Source organism: Mesoplodon bidens (genome assembly GCF_964165515.1).
Source record: "Mesoplodon bidens genome assembly, chromosome: 2".
Lineage (NCBI taxonomy): Eukaryota > Metazoa > Chordata > Mammalia > Artiodactyla > Ziphiidae > Mesoplodon > Mesoplodon bidens.
The window spans coordinates 25,642,311-25,668,637 of record NC_138177.1 but is presented as its reverse complement, the minus strand read 5'-3'; the positions used below and the strand labels follow the sequence as shown (position 1 = coordinate 25,668,637).

Genomic DNA, 26,327 nt, shown 5'->3' with positions numbered 1-26,327 from the left:
TCTTTCCTTTCTCTAAGAAGGTATACAAGAGAGCAAAACCTTTCTTTTCACTTTGTAGCCCAAAAATACTGAGTAGAGAGAGGGAAAAAGAAGGTAGGTAGGAAAGGAGTGTCCTCTGTGTTGGCCATAACCTCTTGCTGGCACCACCTCTTTCCCTCGTGGGTGAAGAGTGCAGCCACAGTTGGCAATAGACGTGGCCCCGCCCTTCACAGAATGAGCAGGTGTCTGTAAACCGGGCTGCTCAAGTCTGCGGATCCAGGAGCCCTGGGTTCTGCCCAGGGCTGACAACTTCATTTCCCTAAAGCTTCCCTCTCGTCTCCACCCTCGTCTAAAACACCTGATGTGCACCCACATCCCTGCACAGGTCTCAGCTCTAAATGTTCTTTGATATCCGTTTCAAAAGCAGGAAGAAGAAAACCTCTGCAATCCCAGTGCTCTATTTTGCTTAAAAATAGATGAAGCGTTCCTATTTTCTCCACCACTCTTGGCTCTCCTGGGGTCTTACATGGCAAATGTAAAAGCCCCTCTCTTTCCCTCCCCTACTTAGATATCTTTCCTCTACTACATGGAAAAAAAAAAACCTCCCCACTGCCTCGTTAAAATATACAGCAATGTCTTCCTCGGCTATTTATACAGCAGGTTATTGTTCTGATTTCTTCCCCTTCCAATTTAAAAACAAATGTCCCAGCCCCTTATCCCCACTGGGAGCTCCTACTTTCCCTAGGTCTCTGCTCCACACTTCAGCCGCATCAATTCCTCCCATTTATTTCTACTTGCTGAGGCTTCATCAAAAGAGAGTAAAGCCCAGACATTTCTCCTTTGCACTCTGTCAGATGTGTGGCATATGCAGACTTTTCTGAAATTGGAGGGTTCTTCGACATCCATTTTTACCCCCTCTAATCACTACTGAGTAGGGCAATGTTTTGAAGTATCACTTGGTATATTTTCCTTTTTTCTGTAATTTATTCTTTTTTTCTTCCCCCACCATCCTTCAGCCACTCAGACTAATGAAACTTAGGCTTAATGCCTAGAAAGGCTTAGGGTAAAAAAAAAGGCATTGCTCAGCTTCAGGTCACAGTATAAATGCTGAACATCCCTAGCATCCCATAGACCTGAAAGTGAAGCTTTCAAAGAGAGGACATGGTTTTCTCACAACCCCTAAACCTGGACTTTTACTTATCAAGAGCCAAAGCCTGGGGCTTTCCTGGTGGCGCAGTGGTTGAGAGTCCGCCTGCCGATGCAGGGGACACGGGTTCGTGCCCCGGTCCGGGAAGATCCCACATGCTACGGAGTGGCTAGGCCCGTGAGCTATGGCTGCTGAGCCTGCGCGTCCAGAGCCTGTGCTCTGCAACGGGAGAGGCCACAACGGTGAGAGGCCCGCGTACCGTAAAAAAAAAAAAAAAAAAAAAAGAGCCAAAGCCTGGAGAGTTGTCCAGAGAGTGAAGCACAATGCAAGGGTGTTGCAAGATGGAAGGTTAGGGAAATTCCCAACCACACAGGAGGGAAAAAGAACTTCCAGAGTTAGGGTGGTGCTGGGAGCAATTTAGAAAGAACTAGACTGGGATCAAGACACCTTGGCCTGACTTGCAGCAAGGTAACAGTGACCCCAGGTAGGGTGATAAAAGAAAACAGAAAAAAATAGTTACTTGAGAAGATGGGGCCTCCTAGGGTTCCCAGATCAACAAGCAACATCTGGTAAAATATCTCACTGCTCATGAGGTATTTTAAAGTGTCTCATTGCTCAAGAGATCCAGATGTCCTCAGGGACCCTGGTGGGGACACAAAGGGCCTAGGGACTAAGCAAGACCTGGGCTTACATGGAGGAGTAGCATGTTTGGTTCTCATCACTAGGGAAGTGATCATGGCCACCCGCTGTGGATGCCAGATTAAGCCTAAAGGCCAGGTGGGCCCTGTGTAATTAACAGGACTGCCTTATCTCACCCCACCCATCCGGAGTGAGAGAGACACCAAGTGCAAAGGGAGGAGAAAGGAGAGGAACGAAACTGTGAAAGATTATTTGCCCAAAATTGATTAGGAAAAAAAAAATCTATCCAACTGGAATGAGTATCCTTGAATGAAATATAGTACATTTTCTGCTCTAAATTTTTTTGTGTAAATATTAACAGCTCTTGCCACCCCACCTTTCCTTACCTCCTCCCCATTCATATTTCAGTTTAAAAACCATCTTTAAGCACTAGTGGAAATGCAGAGTTAAATCTAGACATCCCTTTGAACAGAACTCTCTGGATGCTCCTAGCCATTTCTTAGGCTCTCAGGTCTGCATCTCTAGCATAAGCCATCGCAGGGCCCCTGAGGTTAACTGAAAAACTGAATGAGGGGCCCTAGGGGCAGATTGGAGCTGCCTCCCAGTCTGTTGCCTAGAGAACTGTTCACGCTGAGACATAATAATTTCCACCTCTGTCCCATGAATGTTGATGAGGAGGGGTTGGAGGAACTGCCTTCTTTGGATCCGCTCCTCTTAATGTGACGGGAAGCATGTGAGAAGCACATTGACACCTTCTAATGGCCCCCCTCCGAGAGTCTCCAGATGCCCCTTGTACTCTCCCTCCTCCCACCCGGTGTCTGATGGCATCACCTTCATTGATGATCTGTTTAGCTGCAACAGCTGAGGAGAGGTGAATGGGCTCCATGAAAATGCTTTCTGTTTCTGCATCTGAGACCACTGAGTACCTAAAAGAGGAGGATATTCACGTGAGATGACTCTGGGCAGCATCTGAATGGGAGGCAATCTTTTCAGATAAGAAAACAATGAGATAAAGGGAATGCCTTCCTAAGTTTAGGGAACCTAAGAATGCAGAACGCTGGGTATGCTATGGCTTAGTCTCCTAAATTTAGGGAACCTAAGAAGGCAGAAAGCTGGGTATGCTATGGCTTAGTCGCCTATTTATTTTTAGACCAGAATTGTCACCTTGATGTTTCATGACATGGTAGCCTGGGTTATGGAGGGAAGAGACTGGGGAGAACTCACGCTGATGGGGCTTCATTTTCTTTGTGTGTTCCTACCCTTGGATGTACTGCTGCTCCTTTTTCTTTTCTTGTCCCTGCTCCTCTGTTATCAATACTGTAGGATGTCCCTAACTGGGCTTCCACCAGGGTTCTGCTGGATTGATGGACTGGGTAGGCTGCCACCATTCCTTCCATGCCCCGTATCTTCTCCCTGCTTAAAGGGCGTGGGCTGATGATGATGAAGGGCTGACACAGCACCGAGGGAAACATAAAGATGTGCTGAACTGCACAGTCCTGATTTTGAATGCAAGAAATCCAGGATCAGCCTAAGCCCAGGGATGCAATAGAGTAATTTAGGTAAATGTCAATTTCCCAGAAAGAATTCAGCAGAGGTGTCCAAAGGCATCTTTGAGGAACACGGTGAATCAAAACCAAGGGTTAGGACCATACTACAGTGGTGGGTGCCCTCTTCCCCAGTGGGTTCTCCTCTTTTCCAGGTGTCGTGGTGAGCTTTGGGTCTTTTTTGCTTAGTCTTTCCTTTATGTCCAGAGAGGATTAATAAAAGGCGAGAGGACTTAATGGATACTAATTTTTTTTCCAAAAAATTCCATCATGCCCCATTCGTTTTATAGTCAAAACTTCCCTGCACCTCATCCCCTAGCAATCACTGATCTGTTTTCTTTCCCTATAGTATGGCCTTTTCCAGAAGGTTAAATAAATGAAATAATATAGTAGTCTTTTGGATCTGGCTTATTTCACTCAGCAAAATGCATCTAAGAGTCATCTATTCTATTGCATGAGTCAATAATTTGTTCCTTCTTATTGCTGAATAATATTTCATTTCTTAGGCACCTCAGGCTATTGCTGCCATCATTGTCACATTGCCTTGAGTCAAGGTTGTGTATTCTAGAGGAAAACATGATAAACACGCTGCTGATTTGGTAGTAGTTTGGATTCTGGTTTTCTTCCTCAATCTGCCTGAAACTATTTACTTTTCAGAGTCCTCAAACAGCTGCTGTAGCCTTCTGTCCAGATTTTATAAGGGCAATCCATGCGAGAGTCTAGGTGGAGGGTCTGGCTGCCATCTTACCCAGAACTAGAAACTTGTCCATTATCGTTTTGCTCTTAAAAGTCAGAAGTCAATGTGTTTACTGGCCCTTGTAATTGACCTATTTTATCTCTGTGGAAACCTGCAGGATCTTCTTTGGTTTGCAGTGTTTAGAAACTTCCCAGTGATGTTCCTTGGTCTGTGTTCTTCCACTGTGTTGGGTATAGATACCATTTTTTTTTCTTATAAATTTATTTATTTTATTTTTGGCTGCGTTGGATCTTCGTTGCCGCATGCAGGCTTTCTCCAGTTGTGGCGAGCAGGGGCTGCTCTTCGTTGTGGTGCGCGGGCTTCTCATTGCGGTGGCTTCTCTTGTCGCAGAGCACGGGCTCTAGGCGCGCAGGCTTCAGTAGTTGTGGCTCACGGGCTCTAAAGCACAGGCTCAGTAGTTGTGGTGCATGGGCTTAGCTGCTCCGCGGCATGTGGGATCTTCCCGGACCAGGGCTCAAATCCATGTCCCCTGCATTGGCAGGCAGATGCTTAACCACTGCGCCACCAGGGAAGTCCAGGATACCATTTTTTTAAAGATTTTTTTTATGTAGACCATTTTTAAAGTCTTTATTGAATTTGTTACAATATTACTTCTGTTTTATGTTCTGGTTTTTTGGCCACAAGGCATGTGGGGTCTTAGCTCCCCGACTACGGATCGAACCCACATCCGCTGCATTGGAAGGCAAAGTCTTAACCACTGGACCGCCAGGGAAATCCCTGGATACCATTTGTGAGTGCCTTTTATAAATTTAATCCTGACAAAACTCCCACAAAGTAGGTATTATTATTCCTGCTCTAAGGTGAGGAAACTGTGGCTCAGAGAGGTTAACAAAATTGCCGGAGGCAGTAAATAAGTGGCAAGGCTAAGTTGCAAAAATAGAGCAGTCCTGTCTGAGTCCAGTCTTCTCTCCACACAATACACTGATACCATTTTGATTGGAAAGGGGAGGTGAGTTGGTTGGTGGAAGAAACCCCAGCTGGATCCCCAGGCCCAACATAGACTTTGACAGAAAAGTACTTAAAGAATACTTGTTGAAAGCATAGATGGATGGATGGATGGATTGGGTTGAGTTGAGCTGAGTCCAGCTGAACTGAATGGAGCTAACTTGGAATTAGATAAGTCTAGTTGAATTGATTAGCAGAATAATTCCCTTGTAGTAGGCATCCACATCAGATTTCCCCCTTGGGAAAATGATGTGATCAGAGCCAACAAGGCTATGAAAAAAGAAGTGTCTTTGACAGAGAAAAGGAGTAGCCTATGACTCTAACCAGGACGTGGCTAGACCTGCCCATGCAGGTCAGCACAATGTTGTATCATCATTGGTAGTTCCTGAGGGATTTCCAAGAGCAGTTGTGTCAGATCATTTCCAATCTAGCCCAAGTACTCCTTGTGACCAGAAGATGCATTTTCAAAAGCATGACTGGGGACTGAGGGTGAATTAAGGGTGAGGTTTGTGAGATATTATCCTTGGATGCTAGAACTAGAGAGCTTTCGCCAATCTCCATAGTAACAGGCCCACCCCAGAGCAAGAGTACAAATGGAGCTCCACATACACTATGTCTAAAAAGTAAGAAGAGATAGGGCTTCCCTGGTGGTGCAGTGGTTGAGAGTCCACCTGCCGATGCAGGGGACATGGGTTCGTGCCCCGGTCCGGGAGGATCCCACATGCTGTGGAGCGGCTGGGCCTGTGAGCCATGGCCGCTGAGCCTGTGCGTCCGGAGCCTGTGCTCCGTAACGGGAGAGGCCACAACAGTGAGAGGCCCGCGTACTGCAAAAAATAATAATAATAAATAAAAAATAATAATAAAAATGAGGTCTGGCGGGTGGGGGGGAATCAAAACGAAATCCTGAAAGGGTAATTAACCAAGAACTCTCCTGTAACTATGGGGATGATAAGGGCTTCCTGCTGGCATGGCTCCTCACTTCTCGCAGAGGTCAGTTTTCTTTGTTCCTCTGCAGACCTCCAGGGGTCTCCGCTGGAGGAAGTTACAGGCACAGACTGAAAAGAGATACAGAAGCCCTCACCTGTCAGGTGTGCAGAAAGACCCGAGCCAGAAGTCAGCAGATGGTGCCCCCTGGGATCCCCACCTGGTTCTGTCTTTCTGCGAGCCTTTGATCCTGCCATTTTCCCCAAACAACATCGACTTCAGATTGTGTGGATTTGGTTTCACATGACAAATACCGGGAACTGATAACCTGTCCTGAATATACGTAAACCCTGAGGCTGTAAGTTTGATAGGGGAGAATATGAAATTAAAATCTGAAAATAAAAATGGTGGGGAAACATCCTTCCTCCTTGTTGGTGGTAAAGACTGAACTCCAGCTCCTGGGTCAGTGAATCTGAGAAATCACATTTGAAGACCACCCAGTACACTTTTGAGAAGCTGGAGGTTTTAAGGTTGAGAAAAGAGGGTGGGTTAAGATCAGATGCCCTCCGCAATCCCACACTGCTTTTGTTTTCGCTGCTGATGCAAAAATGCGAGCAACAGTAAACTCAGCTCAGCATCCTCCAGTGTTGAAGGTAGGATGTAAATTCTGAGCGCTTTTATGAGTTAACCCGTTATGAGAGGAGCAGATGTAAACCTGATAGTCCTAAGACTGCTTTGCCAGAGACATGGTTTACTGAGTCTAATATAGAAGGTGTGGGGATAGGACCTGAAAGGACCCGAGTGGACAGCAATGTCCTAGAGGCATTGAGAAGCTGCTTTTGTTTTCCACCGAGAAGCAGGATTGCAGAGAAAGAGAGGAGGCAGGAGGGTAAGATCTGGACAAGTGGGCCTGTTTATATTTGCAAGGTCAGTGAGACAGTGACCCTAGAGGTTTTGATTTATGACTGTGTCTGTGCTTCCACCCGCATGCCTGAGATGGCGTGTGATGACACACCGTGATTGGAAAGCAGAAAGGACTGGCTGTTCAAAAAAGACCGGCAGGGAAAGAAAGGCTCTAGGATCGATATATACCTCATCATAGGATCAGGAAGCAGTAGCTAAAAAGCCTTGAGGGTGAATTGAAGAGAAACAATAAAGCAGAGTTTGATGGACTTCCTAACCAAGAGCAGATTCGGGGGCAGCTTTCTTTAAACCTGTGTTTTTCAAAATTGCAGACTGTGACCCATTAGTGTATCATAAAATCAATGGGTCGCGCCTAGCATCTGACAAAAAAAAAAAAAAAGAAAAAGAAAAAAAGTAGAATAGATAATAGCACCATCCATTGTAAAGACAGGTGTAATTTTGTGAAACCTTTTAAAAATTTACACATAAATATACACATATGCTCTGAGTAAATGGTATGTCCCACTGTGAACTACAGTTGGCAAAGTTTGAAAGCCAGTTCTTTAAACCAGTTACCGGGTTGTCACGACCTTCCCCCCTGACAGCCGATCACTTCCTTTCAGTGAATCCCTTGGAAATGAAACGGAGGCAGAGGCCCAGGAGGGGGTGTCTTTCTTGATTTGGCTTTTGCAAAAAAGGAACAGGTTTCTGAGCTTCAGTAAAAGTGACCACACAGGCAAAGTTCAGGCTCCAAGGAAGGAGAGAAGTCAGTTAAGCAAATCGATTTTTAGCAAGCTGCTTCCAGCAGGCTCCCTGAAAGAGCCAAGGCAGAAAAATTTTCACGGAAAAAGAAATATAAAAGAGAAAGGGTGTGTGGGAGGAGCCATTTTCCAAGGACACACAATGAGGACACTCAGACCTGACACTACATGCCCCATCTCCTTCTCCACTGCCACCATCAGGCACGCAGACCTCGTGAGAAGAAAGGCAAGCAGAGCACAGCTAAGGATCTTTGCTGAAGGTGGAAGGGAAAATGCTGTCAAGAGAGGTGACCTCCCCAGATCACCAAGGTGTTCTAAAACACTGCAGAGGCTTGAAAAGTTCAGATCTGAAGCCAGAGCAAGAAATGGATTTTTGACTTGGAAAAAATTAAAGGAAAACAGAAAAACATTCTTCACACCAGAAAAAGAGAAGATAAAGAAGTCTGATCCTTTATTTGGAGAGGAAGAGAAAACTGGTCATAGCTGAGGAGGAAGAGGAGAGGCAGAGGTAGGTTTCAGACCAGCTGCATGGAAGGGCTTGGCGGGCAGAGGCTTCCTATAATGGAGGGAGGCCCGTCTGGAGGCTGGTTTGCATCACAAGCACACTGACACTTTAAACTGTGCTCATCTGGGTTACTGGGGAGGTCTGATGGAGGTTAAGTTGCCCCACTGGATAGGCGGTTTTACACTTTAATGTTAACTCATGAATTACCTCGGGAAATTTGCCTACTTGGGAGATGGATGAATCTATAGCTGCAGGTGTTCCTCCAGAGAGAGTGACTCACAGCAGCTAGGTTTGAATTTAAGGTGTTTGAGGTCAGTGCCTAAGTCAGGCAGAAATGAAGACTTGACACCGCTATCCACTGCCTACACCCCTTTCTCAGGTTCTTAATTCACCCTAGGATGAGATTTACAGATGACGCTGGAAATGTTAAGACTCCCTGCCAGGACAGCAAACACACTTCATCCCCTGACTAACTCTGGTTAATTGGCAATGGCTGTTTGTAGCACTGGGTGGACTTTTGCAAGGCCCTATCCTGGTTCCACGGAAAAGAATACAGTTATATTGCCCCAGGGCTGGGTCTAAAGTTATAGTGAGTTGAATGGTGGCCCTGCCAAAGATATGTCTCCTAGAACCTGTGAATGCAAGCTTATTTGGAAAAAGGATATTTGCAGATGTAAGTAAGTCAAGGACCTTGAGAAGAGATAATCGTGGATAGACCGTAAATCCAGTGCCAAATGTCACTTCAAAAAGAATCAAGAGGGAGGGAGACGCAAGAGGGAGGAGATATGGGAACGTATGTATGTGTATGGCTGGTTCACTTTGTTATAAAGCAGAAGCTAACACACCATTGTAAAGCAATTATACTACAATAAAGATGTTTAAAAAAAAAAAAGACACAAGAGGAAACAGAGAAGAGATGGCCACATGAAGACAGAGGCAGAGGTTGGTGTTATGCCGTCACAAGCCAAGAAACTCCCAGAGCCAATAGAAGCTGAGACACAAGGACAGAGTCTTCCCTGGAGCCTTTGGAGGGAGGGCGTCCCTGCCAACACCTGGATCTCAGACTCTGGCCTCCAAAACTGCAAGAGAATATATTTCTATTGTTTTTAAGCCACTCAATTTGTACTAATTTGCTACCGTAGCCCTAAGAAACTAGCACTGAGTGTCTGCTGGTGGGATATTTGCTGACTCAGTGCATAATTTAATTTTAAAAAGGCTCAAGCCTTTAGCTAAAGAGATAAAACAAGAAGGATGGAATTTCAGGCACTTATTAAATACAGGGTGGATTGTTCAGACTCGGGTAATGATCAGTTGCTCAGAATACAGTATTTGCTTGGGGCAGACTTAGAGAAACATGATGTTTTAACTACAGTGTGTGGGACTCTGGTGAAATAAAAGCTTCTTGATGAGTTACCGAAAAAAAATAGTGGTCAAATATCTTTCTCTGGAGGGTAAAGGGAAGAGGATCACCATTTATCAAATACCTAATATGCCTATCTATATGTTATATTGTAACCATGTATATTATATATTTTATGTAATATATATTATAAATAATATATGTTATCTTATATTGTTTTATTTCTACTACTGGGTAAATCTGGTATTCCAATTTTATGACTAACTTATGTAAGCTCTCATGGCTAGTAAGTGGGAGAACAGAGCTGACCTGAATTTTGGCCTCAATTACACCATTTACATTCTTCCCACGTCACATCACCATACTGCCTTCTAGAAGAGAGTTTTATTTCTCTTTTCATACCTTTAAAAAACACCACAGCTTTATCTGAGGTATAATTGTTATACATGCAGCACATATTTAAAATATGCAGATTGGTAAGGTTTGACATAAGTATCCACCTGTGAAACCATCACCACAATCAAGACTGTGATAGCCATCATCCCCCCAGAGTTTCCTCATGTCCCTTTGTGAGACCTCCCTTTACCCCCTCCCTGCCTTGTACTCTTTAGGCAACCACTGATCTGCTTTCTGTCACTACAGAGATTCATTTGCATTTTCTAGAATTTTCTGTAAATTGAATCATATGTACTCTTTTTTGTCTGACTGCTTTCACTGAGCATAATTATTTTTAGATTCATCCATGTTGTTGTATGAATCAATAATTCATTCCTTTTTCCTGCTGAATAGTATTCCAGTGAGTAAATACACCACAGTATATTTATCCATTCACTTGTTGATGGACATTTGGGTTGTTTCAGGCTACTACAAATAAAGCTGCTATGAACATTCATGTACAAGTCTTTGTATGGACATAGGCTTTAATTTCTTTTGGGTAAATACCTAGGAGTAGAATGACTGAATCATATAGATAGAGGTGTGTGTTCAGGGAGCTGTATGTTTAACTATTAAAGAAACTAACCGTTTATAAAATGGTTGTACCATTTTACATTCCCACCAGCAGTGGGATTGTTCCAAGTCCTCCACATTCTCACCAATGTTTGATATGGTCAGTCTTTTTAATTTTACATATTCTAATAAGTATGTATGTAATGGTACCTCAAGGTGGTTTTCATTTGCATTTCCCTAATGACAAAGACTTTTGAGCATCTTTTCTTGTGTTTATTTGCCTTCCATGTATCTTCTTTGGTGAAGTATCTGTTCAAATCTTTTGTCCATTTTTAAACTGAGTTGTTTCTTTTTTATTGGGTTTTGAGATTTTTTTTAATGTATATTTTGGGTACGAATTCTTTATCAGATATGTGATTTGCAATTTTTGTCTCCCAGCCTGTGGGTTATCTTTTCATTTTTAAAGATACTGTAGACTCAATCATCTGGGCTGGCTTAAGCCTGGTTCTGTGTAATGCAGTGGGATTGATTGGATGATGACTCAAAAGTCAATGCAACTGTTTATACCTCAGATTTTATGATGATAATTGCAGGAAGGGATGTCCATAAAGTGTTACTGTGTGTTTGCCTTCCTTAAACATTTCTGAAAAGGGCTAGCCAATTTGGGATCAGCTTCTAAAAACCAGTTGCAAAGGAGTATACTGTACACAAACCGAGAAGGACATCAAAACGGATAGGATTCAGGAAGAGTCACTAGGAACCCAGAGAAAATTTGATCTGTATGTGGGACCATGCTTTTAGGGAGCTCAGCATGTAAGTGGGGCTCTCAGGTTGAGCCTGTTTTTGTCTAGGAAGGGGACTGGCAGCTGGAAGGGCTAAGGACTGAATGGTGTTAGAAAGTCTCTATTAATAAATGCTTTCATTCTTTGGCAGGCTCACTTTACATGCAACTCTGACACCAGCAGAATTGGTCCTCCCTGCAGTGACCCGCCTTCCACCTTCACAGCCAGCTCTCACTCACTGCCCTCCCCAACCAATAATCTGAGCAGCTCAATCACATCGAAGTGATAGGCACTTAATAAAATGCCTATTCCCTAGGGCAGTATTCAAATTATATACCAGACTTATTTATCTAGCCTACTGTTAATTGGACCGTTTATCATGTTGTTTAAACTTTCTATATTCTTTTTTTTTTTTAAGAGGGGGGAAAGTGTCATCTGCTGTAGAAGCAAAAGACAAGACAAAGGCAAACAGACCCCAGGGAAATGCCCAGTTTCCACACTACTATGGGAGAGATCATCCAGCACAGGTCCAGGCCCTAGGTTCTTTGTTCTAGCCACCCCCTATTTCTTTGGTATTGTCAGAAGACAAGATTCAGTTCCCGGGTGCTGGTAGAAGAGGGAGAGTGGTTCCAGAGCTTCCTGTAAGTACTGAGTGAACAATCTGAGCTTAAAATTTTCCCTTTTTAAAATATTTAAAAATAAATCAAACTCCATCTTGTGCTGTACACAGCCCTTTTGACTCCCTGACATTGATTTGAGGAAAGAGAAGGGGTGTCAGCACTGGAAGGGCCTCGTCACTTTCTCCCACCATTTCGGTTTGGCTTCTCCCTTGGGTACTGCGCTGTTGGGCTTGGAGGCTGCAGTGGCCCCAGGGCCCGGCTGAGGAGCTGCAAAGAAGTTCCCATTGGGCATCTGGCCTGGGGGTACTTGAAAGATCCGGCTCAGGAAATTCTGGGGCTTCCCTGGTGGCGCAGTGGTTGAGAGTCCGCCTGCTGATGCAGAGGACACGGATTAGTGCCCCGGTCCGGGAAGATCCCACATGCCGCGGAGCGGCTGGGCCCGCGAGCCATGGCTGCTGAGCCTGCACGTCCGGAGCCTGTGCTCCGCAACGGGAGAGGCCACAACAGTGAGAGGCCCGCGTACCACAAAAAAAAAAAAGAAGAAATCCTGAAGGTCAGCAGGAGGGGCATCTGGAGTAGCTCCCTGCCTCTCACTGGTGCCTGGCATCCGTGAACCAAAAGAGGTGTGATAGGGGACTCTGCGGGTATCTGGGGAGATTCCCACACGCTGGCATCCAGCCCACTCTGTGATGTCATACACCTTTCCATCCATCAGCGCAAAGTAGATGATCTTGAGGCCCAACATGCTTGACTCTGCCCAAAAGTCTCCTTCCTCAGCAAGATGCAGCCTATTACTACTCAGCACAGTATCTGGCACTCTCAGGTTCCCGGTACATTTCAAACCTCCTATGCTATCCCTGGCATCGGCTGCACATCCTAGTATTCATTGCTTCTCTGAGGTCATCCTGCAGCTTGGACAGAAATTCATTCACTGACCGGCTCAGCTCATTCTCTGCCATTTGCTTCATCTCATATTCCTTCCATCTTTCAGGGTTGCTGACAATGTCCCAAGCTGCCCGCAAAACCTTGACGGCCTCCTCAGCCCAGGGATGATTATTTTTGTCAGGATGAACCATCAGTTCAACATCTGATGCTGTGGCTTCAACCCCCAACACATGAAAAGGGTTTAGCTCATCCTCAGGAGCCCCAGCCATGGTCAACAGTCGAGCTGCTTCCTCTTCAGGCTGGCAGTAGCGACCACTAGCTACAGGTGCATTCCCCTGCCTATGGGTCCTCTGCTTGACCCAAGGCAACTCCAGCCAACCCCGCTGAACTATTCTTACCAGCTGCTGTCACGGCCTGCTATCTCTCAGCAGAATCAGGCACCACGGCCAGGTGGGAGAAGCCAAACAAGAGAAGAGCCAGGTGGCTTTACCCCTCCAGCCTAACTGGTCACTCAGTCCTACCAGAAACCACCAGCCCAACTGTAGACAGCCCAACAAAAGGGCCAGAGTCAAGAGCAGCAAAGCACCCAGTAGCCTAAGAAAACGGGTGAATAGCCCTGCCCCATAGGAAAACCCTTGGCTCAGAAACTGGAACATCACCTGGGCCCCACCCCCCAGCTGCCCTGCCCAGACTCCCACCCAGACCCAAAAAAGGTCCAGATCACTGCCTTTCAGCTGCCTGCATGCATAGATGAGATGGCCACAAGTTTCCACGTACTCCCCTCTAATACCAGCAGTTCGATCAGCCACCAGAAGCCCGCCTGTCCAAGGTGACGCAGTTCTTCTGCCCCCCACAATTCCAGTCCTCTGTGCTTATCTGCCCGACTCCGTTTCCGACCCAGCCGATGTCGACCAGGGGACCTGAGATCTCTGCATCCACCCTCCCGAGTATCCTCCTTGGCTGGGATGTGGTGCCGTTGTCTCCGGGCTGCAGGTTTCTTTCCACTGGGCACGCGTGGAAAATCACTGGGAAACTTAAGACGTTCCTCCTCATCATATTCCTCTTCCAACTCTTCGTCTTCCCCCAAAGCTGGAGAGGTACAGTGGTGGCAAAAGTTGCTAGAAGAGCTATCTCCTCCCTCAGAGTAAGGCCTTTCAGGGATTCCAGGGGTTCCCTGGCAGTTACAAGCAGGTGGAATGGAAAGAAAAGAAGGGTTCCCATCCTCCTGGTACCCAGCCTTATTCTCTCTTGAGAGTGGACCAGGGTCCACTCCTGACTCTTCTGAAGATGCCTCACTCTGATCAAGGTCCTCTCCATCCCTAGGGGGTCCTGGACCCCTTGGAGGGCCATGGCTTGGATCTGACCAGTGGGCTGGATTTGGGAGCTGTGTGTACTTAGGACTAGAGTGCGCTGTGAGGCAGCGGGTACCATTAGGGGCAGGCCCAGCCGAGTCCGTGAGTCCTGAGAATGAAAGTATTTCAGGGTCCACAGAGGGTCCTAAAGTCCTGAGGGAGGCACCACCACCGTGGTGGGCTCCACACAACCCTCCTTCTCCGGGGTGCTTCTGGGCTGTGACCCCAGGGCTTCCTGAGGATTTTAGGTCACAGCTATCATGGTAAGTTCTGAGGCCGAAGAGCGGCGGTAACTCCTCTCCCCTCGAGCAGCTGGGCCAAGGGCCAGGGGTGCTACAAGAGCAGCTCCCCCGGCTCCGCCTCCCGTTCACTCTCTCTAAACATTCTATATTCTTTTTTTTTTTTTTGCGGTACGCGGGCCTCTCACTGTTGTGGCCTCTCCGGTTGCAGAGCACAGGCTCCGGACGCTCAGGCTCAGCGGCCATGGCTCACGGGCCCAGCCGCTCCGTGGCATGTGGAATCCTCCCGGACCGGGGCACGAACCCGTGTCCCCTGCATCGGCAGGTGGACTCTCAACCACTGCGCCACCAGGGAAGCCCAACATTCTATATTCTTAATGACTGTTAGCTGCTAAAACATTCTAGTATTAGTACTTCTCTTCTGGTGCACATATGTACTTACTTCTGTTAGGTATGTATCAGGAGTGAGCCTGCTGGGTCATAGGACAAGCACGTGTTTAGATACTATGAAATAGTTTTCCAAATGGTTATACTAATTTATACTCTTACCATCAATGAACAGGAGAGTCCTGATTGTTTCACATCCTCATTAATGTTTGCTCTTGTTGGCCTTTAAATTTTAGGCAGTCTGATGAGTATGGAGTAGTATTGAACTGTGGTAAATAGTATTAGTATCAAATAATAGTACAGTATCAAATTAAATAGTATTTAATTTGAATTTCTGTTATCCATATATTTCAATATATCCCATCCAACTTGCTCTCTTTACAGTGTCACCTTGATACTTCTTCAATAGAGTGGTGGAGCAGCCTATGCTGCCTCCTTTTGAACTTTTGTGGTCCTTCATGTGACTTCTAAAGCTAGGTCATGAAAATCTATGCACTTCCGTCCTGCTCTCTTGGATGAAAACTCTTGGAATTTCTATTGTATATTTTTGTTTTTAGTGATTTCTAGCTTACTTCTGCAAAGGTCAGAAAACATGTTTTGTATGATTTCAAGCATTAAAAATTTGTTGATATATGTATGGCCCAGTGCATGATCTTTTTGGTAAAAATTCCAAGTACACATGATAAGAATCTATATCCTGCACTTGCTGGGTACATGTTCTATAAACGCCAATTAGGTTAATTTTGTTTATTGTTTTGTTTACATATCTTATATTCTTGATGATTTTGTTTTTGCCTCATTTTATCAGTTGCTGAGGTTGTGTTTTTAAAAATGTACATTTGACTAAGATTGTGAATTCTATTTTTTTCTTCAGTTCTGTCAATTTTTTGCTTTATGTATTTTGAGGCTACTTTATCAGATCATAGAAATTTAAAATGAATATATCTATTATATGGTGAATTGAACCTTAAGTTATTAGGAAACATCTCTCTTTGTCCCCAGTAATTCTTACCCTAAGGTTTTCTTTGTCTTTTATCGATAAATCACTTCACTGGCTTGCTTTCCATTAGTGTTTGAGATTATGGCAGCTGATACTTTCCAAAGTTGGCCACAATGTATCTCCATCCCACATGCTCTCTTTACTCTGTGACCTTGATACTCCTTCAGTGGAATGGTGGAGACTATGTTGCCTCCTTTTGAACCTTTGTGGTCCTTCATGTGACTTCTGAGGCTGGATCATGAAAATCAATGCACTTCTGTCCTGTTTTCTTGGAATTTAGCTCCCAGGCTCTGAGAAAGCCCACACTGGCCCACACGGAGAGATCATATGGAAAGACCATGTTAGGTGTTCAGGCCAATTGCCTAGCTGAGGTCCTGACATGAGGCCAAATATATGAGGATGCCTCTATGACACCAGTCCCCAGCTGCTGAGTCACCCCCAGTCTCCAAGTCTTTCCAGCTGAGGCCCCAGACATCTTGAAGCAAACAAGCCACACTACTGTGCCTTGTCCAGGTTCCAGATTGTGAACATAATAAAATGGTTGTTTTATGCCACTAAGTTTTGAAGTTATGAGCAATAGTAACCAGAACAGTGTAGTATAAGTTTTCTATCCTCTGTTAACCTTTGTACATCTTTATTTTTTTGTTTGTTTGTTTTTTGTTTTTTGTTTTTTGCGGTACGCAGGCCTCTCACTGTTGTGGCCTCTCGCGTAGTGGAGCACAGGCTCCGGACGTGCAAGCTCAGCGGCCATGGCTCACGGGTCCAGCTGCTCCGCGGCATGTGGGATCTTCCCAGACCAGGGCACGAACCCGTGTCCCCTGCATCGGCAGGCGGACTCCCAACCACTGTGCCACCAGGGAAGCCCTGTACATCTTTATTTTTAAGGTGTATCTCTTGTAAAAAGTGTGTAGGCTTGTAAAAAAATTGTCTGACAATTTTTTTCTTTTAATTGCAATATTTAAGTCTATTTATGCTTAATGTAATTACTTATATATTTGGGTTTAAATCTTCCATCCATCTATTTTCTTATTATTTGTTATTCTTTTTCTATATTATTTTTTCTCTCCTCTCTTGACTTCTTTTGGATTGATTATATATTGTATTATTGCATCCTCCCCTCATTAGCTGGTTGGCTATACATTCTAAATAACTTTTAACAATTATACTAGAAATTACAAATGCATCCTGAACTTCCCTCTCAAATGTAAAGTTTCAGATAATCTCTCAAGATACCTGTCATTAAGCTGAGAGTGAAACATGAAGATAAGAAAGCAAAGAAATAAATTAGGATTGAAGATTATATTTATGGGAAAGAACTATGGGTGTGGTTTCTGGCACATGGAGTAGTCTGGTCTCTGTAGATCAGAAACCAATTAAGTTTTTGAAGAGATCACATTTTCCAAGAAACCATGAGGCTTAAAAAGCCTTTGAAAAAAAAAAAAGGCCTTTGGGTGGTATAAACCTTAAAACAGCCCTTGGACCCCCAAGTTTCCATACAAGTCTGTAAAAGCTATACAGCCTTCAAGGAAGACACCCTCTCCAACCTCGCTTCAGATGTGGCTGTGGAGAATAACAGACAAGGAAAAAGCCTCAGGGGATGAAGCTGGAAACCCCAGAGAACAGCAGACAAAGGAATTCCACCCCAAGGGCCACATCAAAGTCACAGCTAGGAGGTCTCCCCACTTCTGGGGCAAAGACACTCAACAGCCTCATTAATTATATGGACCGATGGCTGCCGTATCTCCCACTCCTCCTTTGATCCTATGGGAGTTTTGTTTTTGTTTTTGTTGTTGTTTCTTTGCAGTCATCCTGGTCAGACCAAGAGGAGCTGCATTCAGCCCTGACGGGGAGGAGGCATACCCTCCAGAGAACCTAGCCTTTGAACTTTGCAGCAGTTGGTAAATGGGATTTGAGTCTGTCTCCCTGGGGAGGCAATAAGTGTGCTCTATGAGTGGGATTAAAGGAAACACGAATATTAACTGCCTAAAGGGGTTACTGGGGCTGTGACTGCTGTGTGTTAACAAACCCACTTCTTTTCCCCGGGCTCAAGGACCTCATTTCCTGTCCTCCCTTACAAGAAAGCATGGCCTTGCTGAGGTCCAGCCAATGGAATACGAGCAGAAGCAAAATGGCCGTTTTCAGGCCTGGCCCATAAAAACCTCCCGAGATTCTTCGTGCACTTCCCCATTTTGTCTTGGTGCTGACGAACACAGTGACTTTAGAAGTCGGGACTTAAAATGGAGGATCTACAAGATAGAAGGAGCCTCAGTTCCTGAATCATTGCTCAGGTACCTGTTCTGAAATGTATTTGAGTGAGAAAGAAATGTCCATTTGCTATTACAGCTGGCATTACCCTAACTACTACACGAAGCCATCGCCTACCCTGAGTGACCGCACACTACCTCTGCCTTGTCTGGGAGTGTAGAGAGGGAAGGGCTACATTTTAATCTCTCAATCCTAACAGTTTTTCTAAGTAGAACATAAGGCTCAATTTTAAAGTAAAAGTCCCCAAGCTCCATTTGGACAAAGTGCCTTGGCCCCTGGGTGATGAGCACCTGCCTTTGCTCCCATTTCACTCCAAAGGGGAAGACTGTTTGAGTCCTGAGAAACAGGAGCCAGCAAGGCCCCAGGAGACATGAGGAAAAGGAAAAAGTCAAACAGAATCAGAGCTACTCTGATGTAATGTTACCTTGAGATATTCTGAGTCTTTGCTTCCCCTTTTCTAGGTAAGGAGGCATAGACTCAAGAATTAAAGTGGTTCGTCACATAAATTTAGTGACAGAGCTAAGATTAGAAGTCAGATCCCCTACTATTATTTATGGCAGAAGAAAAAGGATAGGCACATACACTACTGCTTTAGCAGGCAATTAAGCATTTCTTTGATGCCTTATATTTTTCTTAAAATTTTACACAAATTTTTCATTCTACGTCATCATATATCCTCAGTGATTTTATGTAAAAGAAACCTTAAAATTACTTGTCACAAAATAAAAAAGACCCTCCAGGAAGATGCATGTGGTCATCTACCCCTGGGCACACTGCCACTTACCCCCAGGCATGCACAAATCCCAGTTTGAAAGACACAGCTTGATCACAGATACAAAATTATCTTAGTACTAGGATCTGATGTCCTAGGGTCCTCTTCCTGTCCTGATGCGTTCTCTTATCTATGATCTATGGTCTACCCTTCCCTGGTGGTCCAGTGGTTAAGATTCCGTGCATGGGTTTGATCCCTGGTTGGGGAACTAAGAACCCACATGACACAAACAAACAAACAAACAAACAGAAAACAGAAAAAATAAAGCAACTATGATCTGTGGTCTACCATCTCCATTTCCAACCTCAGTCTTAGGAACTCAAGCTCTATCATCCAGGGAGAACTGCCAGACTCCTACTCATCCTTTGAGGTTCAAGCCCAGCATCATCTCCTCCAGGAAGCCTCCTATGACAATTCCAAGCCCAGGTGTTCCTTTCCCTGCCCGCCCCCCACTCACCCCCACCCCACCACTAGACCCTAGGCATGCTAATCCTAGCACTTACCATGCCATGTTGCAGTGTGTTTGTGTGCATGTTTGCTTCCTCCAGAAAATATGACACATAAAAAGTACTCAACAGTGTTTGCTGAATGAGTGAATTTAAGGTGGTGGCTGCAGGCTCCCTGGGGCCCACTTGTCGTCATGCTCCCTAGCCCACCTCCGCCATGGTTGGAGGGATGCAGAACTCAGCAAGTGCACACTTACTGGCTTGGGGAGGGGCTCCGGAGGTACCGAGCCTGCACGGCTCTCATATTGGCTTCATCCTCTTCACTTGGGACTACCTGCTCCTCTTCTGGGTCCCCACTTGTTGCCATGACAGCCTGTCAGCCTCTGTAGGTTTGGCATGAAAAGGGCAGTTAGAAAACCTGATTCTGGAGGTTTTGTTGGGGGAAAGGGTGTGTCAGTGATGTCACCTCAGTGGAACTAGGAATGGGAAAGTCACCAACTGTTAATAGTCTGGTGGGGAAATCACCCATGAGGAAAACCCAGTCAGACTTGATCCAGCTACTGTTATCAGGACACCAAGATGCACACCCCAGCCATGTGAACAGCCCACCTTGGAGTCGCAAGACTTAAGAAGTGACAACTTGGCTCCTTCCACAGATGCCAGCAAGAAAGCAGTGAGGGGAACCAGAAATTTGCCTCTCTCTCTCCCTATCTCTCTCTCTCTCTTTCATACACACACACACACATACACACACACATCTTTTGTCTTTACCGGGAAGATGCCTTCTTCAGCGTCTCTAACCAAGGCCACAGGAGCCACTACCTTTGGCTCAGGCGCCATCCCACAGCCTATTAAGGAATATGAGATCCCCCAGGACCTGGTCCCAGACATGGCTGGTCCCTGAAACTCAGGGCAGAGCTGCTGCCCCTTTGTTTGTAAGTCCTGGGCTCACGGACAAAATGAAGGGAGAAGCACACTCACCGCTGATCTGCCTGTATCTCCACACCAAGGGGCAGCCACCCAAGGGCTGAGGGACCCAGACGAAATGGCCAGAAGCTCCGATCAGTGAGAGGGACCGACCTCCCCTCTCCAGTGTTCCTTCTCTGAGGGGCAGGACAGCTGTTCACAGGAAACCCTAGCCAGCTTCTAAATTTAACCTCTGGTCCCACAGCCTGGCAGATCTCTGGGAGGAAGGAATGCAGGCTCAGGACCCAGACCCGAAAGCAGGCCCCACTTAACTCTTTCCCTCCTGGCTGATTTTCTGGATGCTGACATGAGCAGCAGAGTTGGGAGAGGTTCATTCTTCATAGAGAGGCCTAAAGAAAAAGTTGATTTGGGCTCTCTCTCCATGCCTTCCAGCCTGGGGCTGCTATTCAAAGTGCTTCCTGAAGATAATCTAAAGCCAAAGATCTAGGAGAATACAATAAATTGTACTTTAACCCCATGTCAGCACAGAAGGGGTTGGAAAAAAAAATACCAGATATATGGAATGGGGAGGGTCCTCTGATAGATGTTGGGAGAGCATCATGGTGAGACTAAAGGGTAGTCATTTCTCGTGACCAGGGCTCCATTTCTTTGGACAGAGATGACTCTGCATACTGAACTGGACAGCTGTGCTCCCCTTTCCCAACCCCTGCCCCACATTCACCTCCCATGGTGATGGTCAGTTGGCAGCCCCGGGTGATATAAACTTTCCATGAGCTTCTTAAACTTCAAATGTGCTCATAACCCACCCTACTCCACTCCACCAATTCCCACCATCATTACGATCAAAGCAAAGTCCAAGAACCCAATAGTTCACTCCCTCACCCCACACATTCTATAATGACCCAATTCCTCCATCCATCCATTCACCCATTTGTCTACCCATTCACAAATATCTACTGATATCTATTATGCACCAGGCTCTATACTTGATCAAAGTTAGTAAGACACACAATTACATGGTGGAACATGTGGAACATGGTGGAATTAAAATGGTGCTTCTTCCCAGCTAGGTGGAACAATGTTTGGCACAATAACAATTGGCTGAAGAAATGAATGAGCTCACAGTTTATTAGGAGGGATAAGACACAGACCAAAAATAACTCAAGCAGAAGGCAGAGTGTAGTTAGTTAGTATCCCAAGAGAGATCCAGGGTGCTGTGTGAGTTCAAAGGTGGGAGAGAGCCCTCCTGGCTGAAGAAGTCAGGGAAGGCTTCATGAAAGAACAGATAATACATGAGCTGGCCTTGAAAGCACATGTTGGATTACAACAGCAGATATGGTGGGGGGAAGGAATTCCAGAGGGGTTGGCATGGAAAAAGTTTTGGGGTAGCAAAAATTAGTTTCATATAGTGGTTAGAGCTTTGAAGAAAGAAAACAGGGTTGTGTGTGCAGAAACTTGGCAAAGCTGAGATGAGGGCTGCTTTGGATAGAGTGGTCCAGGAAGGCATCTCTGAGGAGGCACATGGCATCACCAATGGCCAAACCCCTGTCCTGGGTGTCAAATAGGGCCTCAGTGAGTGTCTGTTGAAGAATGGAAGAATGACCACCACTGAGTAACCATGGGAGTTCAATTCACCTCCAGACTTCAAGGTTCCATGGAGATGAAAGGTGGTATGAGAAAGAGGTGGGATGAAGGAGGGAGGAATGGAGAGAGGATGGGAATGGGCCAGAGGACTGAAGGGTGGCATCAGTCAGGATGAGGCTTAAGACGACAGACCCCCAGCATAGGGAAGAAGAAGGTGGGTGGGAGGTGGGGGAAAGATGGAGAGCCAACACACCTAAGAGAGGCAGCAGGTAAAGAGGGGACCACATAGGAGGAGAGAGGACAGAGGGCTTCTGTCTTCTTTATACCCTTTAAACCCTTACTCACCACCCCGGAACTCACAGAGGGTGACATCTGGGTCCCTAGCCTGGTGGACTAGAAATCAGAAAACCACTTCTTAGCTATGTGACCTTGGAGAATCCATTTAACTTCTTTGAGGCTTAGAAGCCTGTTTGTAAAATAGAGAATCATAATACTCATTTCGTTCTGATCACCCAGGTATAAGGTGGAACCCCTTCCACTGCCCCAATTTCATTATCTATGTCATTTCCCAGGTCACGCTCCCCATAACACTGGCACTCTTTAAGTAGGGTGGCCAGCCATCCCAGTTTGCCTGGGATGGAGACATTCCTGGGACATAGGACCTTCTGTTTTAAAACTGGGAGAGTTCCAAGCAAACTGAGACAAAATGGTCACTGTATTTCTGACTATCTTGGTTGCTTGTATACTATCTTCCTCCCTGACCAGATTAATAGTTCTCTGGGGGTAGAGATTTCCAGTCTTCCTCATGACTGTGTCTCTAGCGTGGTGGTGAGGTAGACCAGGAAGGGAAGTAGATTAACAGATCGTATTATGCCTTGAAGTATTTTAGCAATTGTGACTAACACCCTTCTTTTATTGGCTTTGAAACCCTTCCTCTGAGATCATTTCCCTTCATATTACGAGGCGGCAACTTCCTGTCCCTTATAGGCGAAGCCCACGTGATAGTGAGAAGCTCAGGACTTTGCCCACCTGCTAGGTGGAGAGAAGGCAGAGGAGGTAACTGAGAAGGTGGAGAATGTTCCTTCTGGGGCCTTTGGTGAAGTGGGTGGAGCAGTCCAGTCCCACAGGTGAGCTCACCTGTCAGTCCAGCCGAGGGGTGGGCCATGGGGACCAGACTGGGCAAAGGTAGACAGGAAGGGAGAAACCACAGGGATTGAAGTCTGGACTGGGCCAGAGGCTGTCGTAGCTTTAACCAGTCAGCCCGGACTCGTTAAAGTCAGGGGCCCACCAGCGCCAGGCTGGACTCAGGGCAGAGAAGACACAAGACCATGGAGGGGAAGACGCAGCCCGTGCTGTGGATGCTCTGTGCAGGTGAGTAGTGCCCAGGGGTGGGTGAGACAGGGGCTGAATGCTGAGGGTCTCCCAGAGCCCCACCAGGGAGGGCCTCCAATGACACAGTTGTATTCCTGCTGGGCAGAATGACACGTCTGTCGTTCAAAAAGCAGGTTCCAGGCCAGCACCCAGAATCAGAATGTATTTTATTCTCATATTAGTAACTAAGATTCCAGCCCATTTCTGGAATTCATAATACTCTCAAAACCATATTTTCTGATCCCAAATCAGATCATCAGATCAGACGTAAGATCTGACAATTGGGACAAAAATATTTAAAATCAGGATTGTCCCAGAAAAACCAGGGTGTGTGGATCCAGGATTTGTGTTCACTACCTGAGATTTTAATCATCGCCTTAAAACCAGAGAAAGAGGCAATGGTGAGAGTGATAACATCTGTTATCACATATAGGAAAACTGAGGCAGGGAAAGGCTGCCACTTACCCAATATCATTTACAGAGCAAGAGAAGACTCAAACCCTTCGAAAAACAGCCAGTTAGAAATAGAACGACCCTTTCCAAAGGCCAAAGCCCTTTAGTTCTCTTGATACTCTGGTCACTGCAAATTCAAAACATGGGGAAACCCCATGGAAACCCCACAAAATGAAAACCAGACATTCGCTGATATAATGGTAGACTCCAAATCAAGTGCTAAATAGCAAAGTCATTGTGTGAGGACCCACAGAGTGCTAAGGGTTAGGGTGAAGGTCTTGGCGTTAGAGTCCTGGGCACCGACGGGAAGTAGAATGAGCAAGGAAGTTGAGAGATGGGGGTTGGGGGGATTTTAGGATTATCTTTAATTCAGTGTATTTGAACATGCTGAGGATCTCATCAGCTTGCAATTTATTTATTTATTTTAAAATTCAGCCACATTTTAAATCTAAACATATTATTTCTCATTGAATGAAAGATTCTTTAAATTCTGTAGTGCTTTACAACTGGCAAAACTTCACACACATGATTTCATATAATCCCATAATAACCCTTTTTTTTCTCCTACTCCAATCTTGCCCCTCCCCTCTTCCTTCTCCCCACTGGTAACCGCTAGTTTGTCCTCTATGGCTATGCGTCTGCTTCGTTTTTGTTTTATTCACTAGTTCGTTGTATTTTTTAGATTCCACGTGTAAGTGTAAGTGATATGATACAGTACTTGTTTTTCTCTGTGTCAGCTTGCAATTAGAAATTGTTGTGGGCTTCAGGGATCTGGCAAAACTGGGGCATGTCGAATCCAAGTTCGTGTGCCCCATGCACAGTGAAGCCAAACAAACCAAAATGTCGGGGTTTGGAGCAGAGAAAGTTTTATCGCAAGGGCAATGCAAAGAGAACAGGTGGCTTATGCTCAAAAGAACCAAACTCCCCAATAGGTTTCAGGGAAGCATTTTTAAAGGCAAGGCGAGGGAAGGGAGTCACAGGGTATGTGAACAGCTGGTGCACATTTCTCTGATTGGTTGATGGTGAGGTAACAGGATGGTGTCACAGGGGTTAACATCACCAATCCTCAGGCTCCAATAGGTCTGGGAGCTGCATACTCATGGTCATCCAGTACTTAACTTCTTCCATTTTCTGGGGGTTTTAGCAACGGTAAAACAACTCAGGAAATGTGCAGCAGATACTGCTATCTAGGTACTTCAGGGAAGAACTAAACATTCTGCGGCTGCAGTATGGCTGATTTACTATTTAAATTCTTATCACTTCTCCTGGCCCAACTGCTATTTTTGCATTAATTCTTTTTTTTTTTTTTTTTTTTTTTTTTTTTGCGGTACACGGGCCTCTCACTGTTGTGGCCTCTCCCGTTGCGGAGCACAGGCTCCAGACGTGCAAGCTCAGCGGCCATGGCTCACGGGCCCAGCCGCTCCGCGGCATGTGGGATCTTCGCGGACCGGGGCACGAACCCGTGTCTCCTGCATTGGCAGGCGGACTCTCAACCACTGCGCCACCAGGGAAGCCCTGGATTAATTCTTGATCCAGACTTTTGTGACTCAGGGGAGGTGTGGGAGATGAAAGCTTTTCTACAAACAAGAGACAGGCAGAGGACATGGGGAGAGGAGTCTGTCCTGGGAAGTCCCCATGGAATCCTGCTTGGTTACAGGAAGAGGTGAAGAGTTCTACCAGGAAACTTGGGAGCCCCAAGGCCTGGGGAGCAGAATGGAGGAGGGTCTGAGTTAGAGCTCACTTTTCAGCTCCTACAGGCAAGCCCCAGGCCAGCTGGCCTGCCAGCCCAGGGTGGTTCTCCTAGGCCCCCAGGCTCCACCGCTTGCCCCATCTCTCAAAACACGACCTTGGAGCTCTTGGCTGGAGAATAGCCCAGTGCTGGGGAAGGGTTGGGTCAAACTCAAAGGCCCTGCCAGGAGGCCCATCTAACTGGGGCAGAGGGGCCCTCGTCATCAGGTTAGAGGGCATACTTGGTTCATTCCTTCATCCAAACAGCTCTTTACTGAGCACATAGTTTGTGTAGGCACCACAGGAGTGAGGGGTCTGGAATGATTGCAGTCATGAGGGACCTGTCACAGCCATCAGATTCAGACCGGAAGGATGTGCTTCAAGCCCAGAGGGTAGGAGGCTGAAAGGAAATGACCACCCTTTCTGGGCTGGGCCAGTGACCTCTGATCCTCTTCTATAGGGCCTAGAAGTCTCCCCCATGCCCCGCCTCCTCCCCTACCCCAGTACACACCCTCGCATCTGTAGTCTGGCTGCAACCCAAAACCCATGCATGAATCAAAAGAGGGGATTTGGGCTTGGGAAAAAAACAGAACAAAACAAAACGCGCACCCAGCTTAGGTTGAAATGTGGACTTAACTGTGAACTGCCTGGAGCAGTACATTTCACCTCTTCCTGTGAGAAGGCATGTGACCCCTGGGTGAACTCATCCAGCTCAACCAGTTCTTGGGTTTGTGTTCAGACACACTGATAAAGTGTGTCTTCTTCCCCCACCCCATTCCCTCCACCCTCCCAGGCTGCCCTGCCTGGCACCACGGGCTCATCACCTTTGCCTCCATACTTTACACTAAGGGGAAGGGGCTGGAGCAGTGGGGCCGGGGATGCTGGGCCTGGGGGCTAGCTCCGGGCATGTGTTTGCCAAGTGGAAATGTTTGGGGGTGAAATAGCCATTGCTATGTACTAGTGAGCAATGAAGGCCTTCAAAGGTCAGATGTAAAAGCAGCTGGGTGGCCCTCCCCACCATGGCTCGGGAGAGGATGCCAGAGGAAGAGCAGGGAAATTAGGGAGGGTTTCCTGGAGGAGGTGGAGTTTAAGTTGGGTTCCAGA

General features: G+C 46.1%; 2 protein-coding genes and 1 pseudogene across 3 annotated transcripts in view; 1 reads left to right on the top strand and 2 right to left on the bottom strand.

Annotated features, from left to right (window-relative positions):
• Positions 1 to 19,530, bottom strand: part of STYXL2 (serine/threonine/tyrosine interacting like 2) — a gene marked incomplete at its 3' end in the record, with an annotated part of 31,022 nt that extends 11,492 nt beyond the window's left edge. The window contains exons 1-2 of the mRNA XM_081224201.1: positions 19,418 to 19,530; positions 2,597 to 2,691 (exon numbers count right to left, since the gene is read on the bottom strand). Coding sequence (XP_081080327.1) covers positions 2,597 to 2,691; positions 19,418 to 19,527 — 205 coding nt within the window. The 5' untranslated portion in view covers positions 19,528 to 19,530. The remainder of the gene's footprint in view (positions 1 to 2,596; positions 2,692 to 19,417) is intronic.
• On the bottom strand, positions 11,944 to 19,225 carry LOC308612403 (dnaJ homolog subfamily C member 14-like; annotated as a pseudogene). The gene is made up of 4 exons: positions 19,218 to 19,225; positions 12,751 to 14,363; positions 12,362 to 12,660; positions 11,944 to 12,145 (listed from the first exon to the last, which is right to left on the bottom strand). The product of its transcript is annotated as a dnaJ homolog subfamily C member 14-like (transcript).
• A 3,222-nt stretch (positions 19,531 to 22,752) lies between the features above and the next one.
• Positions 22,753 to 26,327, top strand: part of GPA33 (glycoprotein A33) — a gene marked incomplete at its 3' end in the record, with an annotated part of 34,250 nt that continues 30,675 nt past the window's right edge. The window contains exon 1 of the mRNA XM_081226120.1: positions 22,753 to 23,042. Coding sequence (XP_081082246.1) covers positions 23,000 to 23,042 — 43 coding nt within the window. The 5' untranslated portion in view covers positions 22,753 to 22,999. The remainder of the gene's footprint in view (positions 23,043 to 26,327) is intronic.